The 13,930-nt window shown below is 42.2% G+C and overlaps 1 protein-coding gene across 1 annotated transcript in view; it reads left to right on the plus strand.

The window, feature by feature from the left end:
• The first annotated feature begins 2,567 nt into the window (after positions 1 to 2,567).
• Positions 2,568 to 13,930, plus strand: part of Yap1 (Yes associated protein 1) — a 110,178-nt gene continuing 98,815 nt past the window's right edge. Inside the window, exon 1 of the mRNA XM_008848679.2 lies at positions 2,568 to 2,816. Coding sequence (XP_008846901.1) covers positions 2,779 to 2,816 — 38 coding nt within the window. The 5' untranslated portion in view covers positions 2,568 to 2,778. The remainder of the gene's footprint in view (positions 2,817 to 13,930) is intronic.

A 13,930-nucleotide genomic window follows, 5' to 3' on the forward strand; every position in this document is an offset into this window, starting at 1 on the left:
GGGGCGGGGGGGGGGGGGGGCCCGTGGGGAGGGGGCCGCGGGGAGGAGGCGGCCGGGGTGGGCTCGCACAATGCGCGCGCCTCCGCGAGGACGCTCCGCACCTTCTCCCGCCGGCCGGAGGGGGAGGGGGGGCCTCTGGCATCCGCGTGGGGGTGACTCGTCAGCGGCGGCCCACTTTGTGAAGTTGAGCCCGGAGACACCCCTCCCTCTCTTTCCCAACTTCTGCGCCCCTCGCCGGCCACTTGAGTCTCCCGGGGAGTCAAATAATTGTTCTCTTGTTTTCCCGTGTTGATTAGGGGTGGGGGTTGAGCCAGTCCATTGAGTTTCTGGTTCCTTCTCTGCGTCCCCTCCTCCCCCTCCCATAGCTTTTCTCTTCCTAGCGGCCCAGGCGCTTTCCGAACACTGAATTCGGGCTTCCCCTGGCCAGACTTTCCTGGAAGATGTTTGTGGAGTTCGCGCACCCCCGGCGCCTTCCCTGCCGCCTCGGAGCCTGGGCAGGCCCTCTCTTACAAACTAAGGAGGTTCACGTGTAGGATTCCCAATTGCAGCCTATTATTTTCTAGTCTGCCCGAATGCTTTTAAATTAGCCACATCTGTGTGTTGCGCAGGAACTGAGTTGCACCGAGGTTTTAACGCGAGCCTTTGATAATACATTGTAGGTTGACTCATAGGCCGAGTCCCGCCTAGTTCAACTGTGATTAAAGTTAATGTTTGGGAAGCGATGACTAATTCCAGGATCGCCATTGCGTTTTAACTCTTATTGCGGATGTGAACATGGCTGCTTGTCCGCATACAGGCTCTATAACTTATTCTCCCAACTTAATTCAACTCAGAAGTGAAACTCCAAGTATTAACATTCCGATAGGTCCTGGTAGATTTCCGTAGTGTAGGAGTTTTTCTTCTCGCTCCTACTTATTTTGTAGGAACTCGCTTTAGGCTAAACCAGTGTAGGAACTTTGCCCGAAACTTAATTGGTTTTCTAAATACTGCCATGTCGTTGGGCCACTCGGGCTGTAACTTGAGTGGAAAGAGGAGTTGCCGCCCCCTCTACGCCTCCCCTCCTAGTCGGGCCTGCAGCAGCAGACCAAGGGGTTTTGAATTCAGAAAAACTCGCTTAACCTGACGACAAAAACTCGATTTGAGGAGGAACGAAAAATTACTGCTTGCCTAAACACTTAAATTTGTAACAGTAGACTTAGAAAATACTCTTTTCTCTCCCCTCACTCCAGCCCTACCCCCATCACTAGTGGGTTTCTGGACTCGCGGTGAGCCAAATGTCTGTTGGCTTGCAGTCTACAGACACCCCAGAGAGGCTTTCAAAGCAGAGGCGATGCAATACCCATTTTGTAGCATTTATGAATCGAAGGAATGACCACTGGAAAGTATGTTTAATCTCTCCATCTGTGCTTTCCACCAGCAGCTTGTTGCTGCTCGCCCACTGGAGTTTCAAGTCCTTTGCATCAAGTTTTTACCTTTCCTGTCTGCTAATGATTTCCTAAATCGAATTTTAATCCGCTAGGAAACTCAGAAGCGCCCACTGATTGGCTGTGCTGCACAAGTACTGGTTCAGTCCTTCAGCCCTTTCAGTTTTTCCTTTGCCTGCCTGAATCTAGAAAATCAAAAGCCTTTTATAAATTCTCAATTCCAATAAAGGAATTTGAAGTGTTGTTATATTATGCATAGGGTTATCTGAGTTGTAAATAATTGTCTGCAAGTTTTCATATCTCCTGTTTACTTCTGGCATGAAAAGATTGTTTTACAAAAGCCTGGAGTTCATTGAGATGATGGTACTATAGTGCTACTTTACCCTGGTTGGACCTGAATTCAGGTCTTTGGGGGGGGGGTGTCTTCGTGCAGGATTTTTCCTGTTGTGACTTAGCTGCAAATAATTGTGGGAGTCCTTCAGTTTTGCATAATTGAACCCATAACATCTTTATCTTCTAGGTACAAACAGGGTTAGCTTTTGATTCTCTTTGATAGCTTTTCTGACATTGGAGTGGTTCTGAACCTTTGAAAATGTTAAAATTTATTGATTGCATTTGTATAGAGTAAAAACTATGACAGGTTTGGCCAGGGTGTTGTGAGGTGGAGGATTAACTATTTAAAACCTAGTGAAAAAGTGAATAGTAATTTCCTGGGTTGTGTTTATATCTGAAACATTTTAGCACTTGGAGAAGCAACTATACTGCTTAGAAAATTCACCAATTTATGTATTTGGGGGTGTTTAGAGTAAGAATGCACTCTACCAGTGAGCAACATCTCCAGCGCCTCCCTTAACCTTTTTGAAAATAAGTTTTACTACCCAGCTAGTATTACACACTAGCTATCTCTAAAAGATGTGAGAAGACATGTTTAGGACCTCTCGTCAATAAAACAATATTTGTAATGCGTATTAAAACTTTATAATTTACAAGTCGTCTGTTTGGATACCTGTGTTCCTTGGTATCACATAAATATTGAAATTTGCATTGGATATTCCGCTGCCATGAAATTCTAGCTAGGAAGTCTGAAGGAGGTGAGCTGGATTCCTCTGTTTTGTAAATTTCATTTTAATGTTCCTAACAGGCCAGTACTGATGCGGGCACTGCAGGAGCCCTGACTCCACAGCATGTTCGGGCACACTCCTCTCCAGCGTCCCTGCAGCTGGGGGCTGTTTCTCCTGGGACGTTGACCCCCACCGGAGTGGTCTCTGGTCCAGCCGCTACCCCTGCCGCTCAACATCTCCGACAGTCCTCTTTTGAGATCCCTGATGATGTGCCTCTGCCAGCAGGTTGGGAGATGGCCAAGACATCTTCTGGCCAGAGATACTTCTTAAAGTGAGTGAAGACGGTGTTGGGAGGTGATGATAGAGGTGGTAGTGGAGGAGCATGGTGTCTGAGTGTAGAATACATTATTTATTTTGCTGGTGCTAGTAATTGAATCAGGACTTTAGGAATGGCAAGCAAGCACCCTTTACTGTTGAGCTACATCCTCAACCCAGTATGTTTGTATTTTACCTAATGTTTATTTCAAGCCCAGTTGTCTTAAGTTTTTTCAGTTTGGTATGAAATATTGAATATGTAAATACTCACTTTAGTGTGGATAGTATCTTGAAAACCTGATTTATTCTTGGTTCAGAGACTTTTTATAATCTTTTGTGGCTGTATAGATAATCTTCATTTTGAGTTTGTGCCAGGTCTGTTAATTAGCCTGGCATAAAACAAAGAATACCATGAAAAATTCAAAGTCTGAGAATTACAAGACTTCCATGGTCACTAAATATGTATGCTGTTTACATTTTGTTTTCTCTTTTTAATTTCTCGCTTTCCCTCCCTCCCCCCCTTTCCCTTTTTCCCTCCCCTCCTTCCTTCCTGCTCAGGATCTAACCCAGGACCTATGTGTCCTAAGCACACGCTCTACCCCTGAAGTACATTTCCAGTCCCAATCTAAGTAAACACTTTATTGGTAGAGAACTAGGACTTGGGTGGAGGGGTAATTTTACAGTATTTAAAGTGAAAAATGGCAAGCACTTTAGCTGTAATTTGATGTGATTTATCAGCTTTTTCTCTCAGTGTGAAGAGAAATGTCAATTATTAGGTTTGGTCTACAGTCACTTAGTAACAAACCAGGTCTTAAAAAACAATGTTTTCGCTGGGAAAATATACACAAGGCCATTGGGTTTATTTATTTTTTCTCCCCAGCCTCTTTGTCTTTAACAAAATGGCTAAACTACATTAATCTGAAAAGACCTACATAGAATTTTCCCCTCTAATTTGAAAATTAGAGGCGAAACAAATTTTATGTGGCTTGTTCTGATTAAGTGTATGCAAAGTATTATCTAAAGCTATTTCTTAATAGATTATTCTGAATAACCTTTCAACAGCTTAATTGGCTTGAGATAAGGAAGTAAAAAACAATGATCATTTTGATTCAGATTGGTCTTGACATCTATGGCAAATGTAACAGTATTTCCTAGATCAGATTAACACATGTGGCAACATTGTCTTGTTGTGTGTGTGCCTTCCCACCCCCTACTTTTTCTTGTGCTGTCTTCATAATGTTTTGTGTTGAGTGTTGACTGTCTCTCAGGGTGGGTTGTTACTTCTTAAGGTAAGATAGTTTTATGACAGGCCTTTTAAGAGGAGTACAGGAAAAGATTTGGTCTTGGAAAGTTTCTGTATTGGTTTTTTGGGGTGGGGTGGGGTGTTTGTTTTTGTCATTTTTTTTTCTCATGCAATTTTTTCATCTTTTTCAAAAAAATTTTGTGTTCTGGTGTCCTGGCATCCATTTCAAAGGGTCAGGTTTCAAGGAGAACAATAAAGGGCCAGAGACTGGAAAGTACACGAGTCTGGCAGGAGCTAGATCATTTGTTCTCAAGCAGACGTCCAAAGTAAATGATTTGAAAGAGCTGCTGGCTGTGAGGGATGTGTCCTGAAGGGGAAAGGAGGAGAGACAAACCAGGTTGTTAGGGAGGAAAAGAAAGGCTGGGCTCTCTTGAGTCCCTCCCTGCTGGGTCCCATGCTGACCTGGGGAGACTTTTAAACAGCTTAATAGCCCCAGGCCTTCTTTTCTTTGGTTGATGCTGTGACTGTTTAAGGTTAAAGAGCAACGTTTGCCTTAACATTTCTTTTTAATCTTTTGTGTTTTATTAAAATTGCTTGTAATATGGTAACATCTGCCTACATTCTCATTATTTTGAGGGAGCATACTTTTTTGAGCTGAAATAATTGTACCAGAGGCTTGTTTTCAAAGTTTCTTGTGAGTCTTCTGTGGCAAGTGTTTCCCTTAAAAGTAAGTGCTATGAGGATGGGTTGGTGGAGTTGTGCACACTTGTCCCCATCCCCTCTCTCCACACCCTCACCCCACTCTGAGGGTCCTGGAAGGGAGGGCCAGGCCAGAGTAAGAATTGCACCATATGGGGAGTGGTTGTGGGATTGGGGGGAGTTTTGCCTGGAAAGAAGGGACTGGCAAGAGAGGAGAGAGATGTGCTTGCTCTTCCGCTGTTTCTGAGGGTCTCCACTGGAAGAGGGAGTGGGCTGCGTGTGTGTTGAGAGGAGTTTGCACGTCATAGAACTCTTTCACAACCACCTTTTCAGAAATAAAAGGCCTTTCTCTGAGTGACTCCTGGTTCGTCAAACTGAGTTAGCAGAGAGCCTCTGAACACTGGGTGTGGAAGTGGGAGCTTTGGGCTTTTGAAATTTCTTAGTTTCTAAAGAGTTAGCTGCTTTTATGAACAATATGTAGTTTGGAGAAGTGTTTGAAACAGGAATCTCTTCTCTCTGGTTGTTAAGCATTTCCATGATATTATGGATTATGTAGTTGCCATAAAGTTCTTTTGTGTACTAAACAGATGAATGAAATTAACATCTGTCCTGTGAGTCAAAGATGATAATGAACTAAGCTTTTGGTGCCAAGGTGCTATGGTGTCAAAATTTATTTTTATCTTGGTTTTGATATTTATGGTCAGGCTTGCTTCACAATCAATACTTACTTTGTTCTGTGTCTAAAGATTCTTTTGGGGCCTGGAGATGGCTTAGTAGGGAGAGGCACTTACTGTTACACCAGTTAGTTCAATTCCTTGGAACCCACATGGCAGAAGGAACCAACTCCTGAAAGTTATCCTCTGACTACCACACTCATGCTGTGGCATGTCTATATCCTTATGTGTGTGTACACACACAGAGGCATGGGCAAAAAAATAGATAAATGTAATAAAAAATTATTTAAAAGATACTTGTCAACTAGATGTAGAATGGAGATTTAAACTAACTGAAATCTATGCTCATTTCAAGTGAAAAATGAATCTTTTTTTCCATCTTTTTGGGTAGTTGTTGGAACTATTATGTTACAAAGTATATCATTTCTTGAGTTTTATACTTGACTGGAAGAGTTCTAACTCCAAATGGTCTAAACAAGGCAAGGCCATGAAACTTGGGAGAACTCTTAGAATTGTTGACTTTGGAAGCAACTAATTGTTGCCTTGTGACCACAGATGAATGAGTTTTTGAAGTCAGTTGGCCCAGCCTCTCACTTTCAAGGCCCCAAAATAATTACTGAAGGATCACAGCCATCTTTGGTGTTTTTAAAGCTCGCTCTAGGTCAGTGAGATCTGGAGGCTTGTACTTTATCTTGGCAAACGGTAGGGTGGATCTCTGTTGCTAGCACCCAAATCTAGGATGGGAACTCAAACACTGGAAAGATTAGGATGGACACTGGGTGTGGAAGTGGGTGCTTTGGGCTTATGGATGTGGCTTATGCCACAAGGATGGACATCATTGTAAACTCTGAATCTTTTCTTTTGAATTCACTGTTTAAATTTCTACAACATAGTACCTTGAGTTTTATTTAAGAATTCATTCTTTTTACTACTCTACTACTTACTACTGTGGTACCTACCACAGCTTCTTAGAGTTTTCCTACAGGAAATAGCTCTTCAAATAGTTGGTTACTAACTTCCTATTTCTTTTATAAGCTGTTGAACAACTTCCTGAATTAGCATTCTATTAACATCTTTGGTTACAAGGAGTGGTTCTACTTCTCAGATTTATTTTATTGAATCTGATACCTTGTAACCATTTAGGTGTACAAATAACTTCTTGAATCTTGATGAAATGTACCACATAGAGACAGAATTTGATGTAAAGGGAAATGAAAGTGATCAAAGGATTTTAGCAAGTTGGTTAATGTTCTAATAATTTTCTTTTTAATTAAAAAAATTTTTTTTGGTCTTTTTGAGACAAGGTCTTCCTGTAGCCCCAGCTGGCTTGGAACTCACTATGTAGACCAGGCTGGCCTTGAACTCAAAGAGATCTGCCTGCCCCTGCTTCCCAAGTGCTGAGATCAAAGGCGTGTGCCACCACACCAGGAAATGCTCTAGTAATTTTTTAAAAGATAATTTTTATTTCCATTTATTATTTTTAGTTCTGTGGCTGTGATTTGTTTAAAAGCTGTAGAGTGTCTTAGGGGTGGGGATGTAGCTGTCATGGAGAGCTTGCCTGGAATGCACAAAGCCCTGGGTTTGATCTCTGCGCTCCCCAGCACCGAAAAAATCATAGGTAGATAGGGCCAGTGAGATAACTCTTGGGGTTGACAGTGCCTCCTGAGAACGACCAGAGTTCCATCTCCCATCTTGTGCTGGAAGGAGAGAATCATCTCCTGAAAGTTGTTCTCTTATCACCACATGTGCCCTGTGGTGTATGCATAGCCACACACACACATACAGCAGTAACTGTTTGTTTGTTTGTTTGTTTATTTATTTATTTATTTATTTTTGGTCTTTCTGAGACAGGGTCTCCCTGTAGCCCCAGCTAGCCTGGAACTCACTATGTAGACCAGGCCTTGAACTCACAGAGATCCACCAGCCTCTGCCTCCCAGTGCTGGGCTCAAAGGCATACACCACCACGCCCAGCTGTAATAATCATTTTTTTTTTAAGAAACAAAAAATGGGCTGAATTTTTTAATGCAGTTAAAAATAGCATGGAAATTTACAAAGTATTTCGTTCCATCATTTAAAAACGTTATTTTCTCAGATTTAAAAACAAATTACTCTGCATTTAGCTGAGCCATACACTAACATTGAATGTACTTGCCTCATGAATGTACTTTATGACTATTGAATATAAATACAGTAGTGCAATCCTATTTCTGCCATGGGCTGTTAGAAATGGATGCCCACTGCCCTGATGTAAAGCCACCACAGAATTATATCAAATGAAGGAAATGAATGAAAGTGTTTCTTGTTATAATTTAATCTTATCTTCCTTTTTTATGGCTGTAAACACTGTATACCAACACAGTAAAGAGTACATGTTTTGCCAGGCGTGGTAGCACACGCCTGTAGTCCCAGCATTGGGAGGCAGAGGCAGGCAGATATCTGTGAGTTCAAGGCCAGCCTAGTTTACATAGTGAGTTCCAGGACAGCTGTATATCACAGTGAAAGATTTATCGTCCTCTTTTTTTTTTTTTTTTTTTTTTTTTTTTTAAAAAAAAAAAAAAAAAAAAAAAAAACAGTAGATGTTTTACAGTAGAAGTTTGATAGAGTAAGCCTGTGCTAGTTCTGCTACATGTGCTGTAACCTAAATGATTTTACTCCAAAAAAAAGCTTGTAATGTAGCCATTAAATATTTGTTAAGCTGCAAACATACAATACAGGAAAACACAAGGAAGCATTTCAAATTGCCATCATAAAGTTTTCCCTTTCTGAGGAGAGTGGAGTGGGGGTGGGGCTCTGCCTATTTGTCTTGCTGATGGAGCAGAGAGAAAAGATGAAAATGGACCCTTTAGTTTCTGCTTGGTGGGTGGGCATCCAGGAAGAAAGACCCAAAGCGCCACAGTGATTTAGGGTGGAAAAACTGGAGGAAGTGTATACACCAGTGAGAGGGAACATGGTTTGTGATGGGGTTGGAACATAGAGAATCACTTATTCTCTGGGGCAAAAAAATATTTCTAATATGAACTGACAGGTACTTAAATAAGAAACTAAGTGATCAAAATGCCACATTATGTATTGGTATGGATGATATGCCAGTGTTCTTTAAACAGTAGCATTCAAAAAGTACTCATCCCCGAAGCTCATATTAACCACCTCAGCAAAAATAAAACAAAATAAAAACTTGGGGCAGTATTTTAGTAGTTGACACTTCAAAACAATACAAAACAAATAAAATGAAAACCTTTTTGAAACCCTGAGATCAGGGGTTGGAGAGATGGCCCAGCAGTTAAAAGCACTGACTGCTCTTGACCAGGACCCAGATGTGCCTCCCAATACCTACATGGTGGCCAACAACTGCCTATAACTCCAGTTCCAGGGGATCCATCACCCTCTTCTGGCTTCCACGGACATTGCACACATAGGAGCACACACATACAGGCAGGTAAAACATACATAGCTGGGCGTGGTGGCACATGCCTTTAATCTATGAGTTCAAGGCCAGCCTGGTCCACATAATGAGTTCCAGGAGAGCTGGGGATACAGGGAGACCCTGCCTCAAAAAGACCCCCCCAAAAGCATACATATAAAATTAAAACAGATAAATTAAAAATTTTTAAGTTAGTTTGTAAATAAAAGAGAAAGAAACCCTGAGATCAGTTCTCTGTAGTAATATAGAGAAATGCATTTTACTTCGTAGTGAAAGACCATGAATTAGCACTGCAGCATAGCATTGTAATTCTGATCTCTCCTAGCCCCATGAGCTGTCTTAAAGCTTTGGGGTAGAGGTAGGGCTCTTACCCTGACCTTTCAGTCTCCAGCATGTATATTGGAGTTTAATTTTTAAAATCAGTGAAGATTTAAGCTTATTCAGAGTTAATTTGCTGCCTTCTGTAATAGCATAATCTAGCCATTAATTATAGCCTGAAAGTTTAATAACAGTTGAGCAGCCTTACATAAAGGGAGCTCTTAAAGAGCCATGCGGTTACTAAGTGATACCGTTCTTACAGCAAGAGCTTCAATTGTAGGATTAATCAGAACTTCAAGCCATGAAAAGGACCTTGGTGTCTACATAAAGAATTGCTCCTCGGTCTGTTTGCTCAAGTACCTAAGCACCGAGTTTCCTGGGCACAAGTACTACCACCACGATACACTTTTTATTTATGTAGGGCTTGACCTTTTCTGAAAGCAAGCAAAGTTCTATAAAAATCAGCGTCCCCACCCCCCATTCCAGACTAGGAAAATGGTAGGTAGTTTTATCCCGATTTGACTCTTAGCAGCACGGCCTTTAACAGACCAAATGATAAGCTGTTCCTTGATTAATGTTTCCAGTTAGCAGAGTAATGTGAATGGAAGTAAGCTTGAAGATGCTGCTGCACCAGTGAGTCCCCTGCAGTGCTGCGGCTTCCTCTGCTTGCAGCCTGTCTCCTCAGGGACTCACATTAGTCAGCTGCCAGTTTCATTCTTCTTCTGGGTCCACTTGATGGGTGAGGGCAACATTTCAGCCGCCTTCACTTGTAGCTTGTGTTTAAATCAAGGAGGTTTTTCTTCTGTTGTAAAGTAGAGATTATATGATCAAGTATATTTAGAAAGAGGGCCTTTGTTTGAGACAGGGTCTTCCGGTTAGCCCAGGCTGGCCTTGAACTCGTGGCAGTACTCCTGCCTCAGCCTCCTAAGTGCTTTGATGACTGATGTGTAGTCCTCTGAAAACTTACAAGAGACTGTTCGAGATTTAGAGTAGATTGTCTTTATGTGTGTGAGTGTTTTGCCTCACACCTATGCCTCATACAAACCTATGTATGTAAGTGTACCTGTGTCATGCAATGCCTGTGGAGGTCTGAAGAGGGTGTCAGATTCCCCTGGAACTGGAGTTATGAACCGTTGTTAGCTGCCATGTGGGTGCTGGGAATTGAAGTCCTCTGTAAAAGCAGCCAGTGCTCTTAACCATCGAGCCCTCTCTCTCCAGCCCCTAGACTGTCTTTTTTAGAGTGCTAATGTGCTTTGACAGACTCAGATGCAGAATAGGTAGTTGCTTACTGTTCAACTTTCCAGGGTTCTGAAGTGATTAACATGGAGCAGGATTTGAAGAAAGTAAACCAGACTATCTAGGAAGTAGGCCACGAGGAGATTGTGTGTGTATGTGTGTGTGTGTGTGTGTGTGTGTGTGTGTGTGTGTGTGTGTGTGTGTTACTTGTGAGTTGGTTCTCTCCTTCCACCGTGTGAGAACCTAGGTCATCAGGCTTGGTGGTAGGTGTCCTTACCTGCTGAGCCATCTCACCAGTCCAAACGGTTTTTTATTGTCAAGGTAACATTTGTTCCTTAGATAGTCAAAACACCAGGGAAAAGGAGCACCTGGATTCTACCAGTAAAGGATGTTTGAATTGAAGACGCTTGTTGCCTGAAGTTTCATTCATAAGCCAGTGTTTGATTTTTAATTTTAAGGGAGTTACTTGTACATTAATTTAGAAAGGCCCTTAAAACTGAAGTAAACAGAAAATAGGGACTGGCTTTATAGTTGTCAGCCTGCATTCCCTAGAGGCAAACACCTCCTGCTTTTCGGTGTCTTTCCCCTTTTATGTGCACGTGTGTGAACATAGAGGCCAGAGGTCGACATCTGGTGTCTTCTGTCACCCTTCACCTCTTTTTTTTTGAGTCAGTCTCAGACTGTAGACCAGACTGGCCTGGAACTCAGAGATCTGCCTGTTGGGATTAAAGGCGTGGATCATCATGTCCCTATCTTCACCTTATTTTTTGAGACAGGGTCTCTCACTAAAACTGGAGCTCACCATCTTGACTAGACCATGTGGCCAGCAAGCCCCAGGGACCCTCCTGTCTCTACCCCCCCCCAGTGCTAGGCACATAGATGCAACCCCACATCTGGCTTTTTACTTGGGTGCTGGGTGGCAGCCATTTTACCACTGAGCCATTGTCCTAGCACATCCTTAAAAACCTAAAGCTGCATGATTATAAAGTATGCTACAGTAGTATGTGTTCAATTTTCTTTACCCCTCAGAATCTTTCCTTCTTTAATCCTCCCAGAATAATTACTAGATTTTTTTTTTCCCTTTTAGTTATTTTACATTTTGGGACTATTTAGGATTTGACTATGGCTGACCTATATAATAATTACTGTGAATTTTCTGAACATTTACAATTTTTTAGAATTACTAATTCCCTTTTCAAAAGCTTACTTGAATTTCGGTTGCTTTTCTGCTCTCCTTGGTCACGTCAAGAGTGCTCTGTGTCCCCTACGATGGACTGCTGAGACTTGTGCTTCAGAGAGTCCTGTCAGGCATGTCCCTTGGTCCTCACCAAAGGAGCTCTGCTTCTCCGCTTGATTTTTCCTTTTCTTGATTTGTTCACACTTTTGAGAGTTTGCTCATTGTTCAGAAATTTGGTAAGAAAAAGGCTACACGGGTACACGGGAAGTGACTGTTGAGATTCTGTGTCTAAAAATATCTGTTAACACTTAATGGGCAGTTTGGGTTTTAGACTCCAGTCAGTTTTCCTTGAAATATTTTTTCCTCCCTCCCTCCCTCCCTCCCTCCCTCCCTCCCTGTCTTTTTGAGACAGGTCTCATGTAGTACAGGTGACCTCAATGCCTGCTTCCCTGCCCCCTAAGTGCCAGGATTAGAGTGCTGGGTTCCTTGGACTTTTGAAGAATGTATTCCATTACACTCCACCCTCTAGTTTTACTGAGCCTTTAAACCCACTTTTTCCCCCTTGGGTATTTTGTTATCTTAGGGGTTCTGAAATTTCATAATGTGCATAGGTATGCACTCCTTAAAATTCCTGGTAAAGAACGAGTGGTTAGAAACCCGTGTGAGTGAGTTTGCAGTGTTGGTACTCTGACCCTCAGTTTGGAAATACCTACTAGATCGCAGCTGGCTCTTCAGCTACACTCTCCACCCCCTTCTGTTTTTCACGCTAATCAGCAGAGCTCTTAGCTCTGTACCTCTACCACCATTTTCCTTTTGTTAACCTCCTGAGAGAACTCTTCAACTCTGATTTTAATATTTTAGTTGTTTTTTTAACCCCTAATGATAATAGTTTTACCAGGTGTGGTAGCATATGTCATTACTGGGCAGTCTCAGGCTAGCCTGGGCTGTATACTGAGTTTCAAATTAGTCTGGGGTACAGGTTAGACCTCCCCCCCCCCCAATTCTAGAAAAAAAAAATCAGAGCGATCAAGCATTCTTGATTTCAGTGGATCTTTTTTTTTTTTTTTTCAGTCTTTTTGAGACAGGGTCTCCCTATAGCCCCAGTTGGCCTGGAACTCACTCACTATGTAGACCAGGTTAGTCTCAAACTCAGAGATCAGTCTGCCTCCCAAGTGCTGGGATTAAAGGCATGCACTATCATTCCTGGCTATTTATTGGTTTTTTTTTTATTATTATTACATTTATTTACTTACTTATTTTTACTTTGTTGTTATTTTGTGTGTGTGTTGTGTGTGTGTGTGTAACTTGTATGCGTCTGTTCTCTCCTTCCACCATGTTGGTTCCAGGGATCAAACTTGGGTTGCCAGGCTTGGCAGCAGGCCTCTTTATCTGCTCTTTTATCCTTCTAACCCCATTTATGGATTGTTTTAGAAGACAAGGTTCCACAGTACAGCCAAGGTTGGCCTGGAGCTCACTATGTAGTCCATTCTAGCTTTTGTGCCATGTTCCTGCCTCAGCCTTCCAAGTACTGGGATTACAGCCTGCCACACGCTGCTTGTTTAACCTCTGTTGATCTTCCTTGAAAATCGTAGGAGGACACAGTGCCTTACCTGTTTGTTTGCCTCTGAGTCCTAAAGAAGCGCTTGGTATACATACATGTGGCATTTGTTAAATAGTGAATTATTATTAACCTCACAAACTAATATCCCTTCCCCTGCCTCCTGATGCGTTCACTGTGGTCAGGGAAACATTTTCAGAGAACAAGTCAGGAGTTCGGGAACACTAAAGTCGATTTGTCCAGGCCAGCTTTGCCAGCAGTCTCCATTTTGTTTGAAGTCTGTTTACATATGGTAGTTTATCAGAGAAAGGAAAACTGACCCTTTTTGAAATAGCACAAGATCTCAAGTGAGCAAAGCAAAACTGGACCAGAGCCCTGCCCAGCAGGAGAGGAGGGGTGAATGGATACATGCGTCCAAAAGCTGGCTGAGGGAGAGTGAGTATAGATTAGTGTGGAGAGTTTGGAAGTGGAGTGTTATAGACGTAGATCACAGAAGGTGTCAAAACAGCCAAGAACCAAGATTAGAAATGAGCTGGGTTAGTAGAGACCGGAGACCTGGCCTAAGAGTAGTCTTTACCAGTAATAGGGTCACCTCCAAGCTGTTGGTGATTTTTTTTTTTTTTTTTATCTTTTTTGTAAAGTTTCTTCTGAAATGTGGACCTGGTGGTCATGGATTTCTTTATGTTTACTGTGAAGTGTTTCTTTCTCCTTCGTTTATGAAGGATAGCTTTGCTGGGTATGGTAATCTTGTCTGGTACTTTCTGTCTTTCAGAGTTTGAAATACATCATCCATGCTCTCCCGG

Source organism: Nannospalax galili, unplaced genomic scaffold (assembly GCF_000622305.1).
Source record: "Nannospalax galili isolate Female #2095 unplaced genomic scaffold, S.galili_v1.0 scaffold824, whole genome shotgun sequence".
Lineage (NCBI taxonomy): Eukaryota > Metazoa > Chordata > Mammalia > Rodentia > Spalacidae > Nannospalax > Nannospalax galili.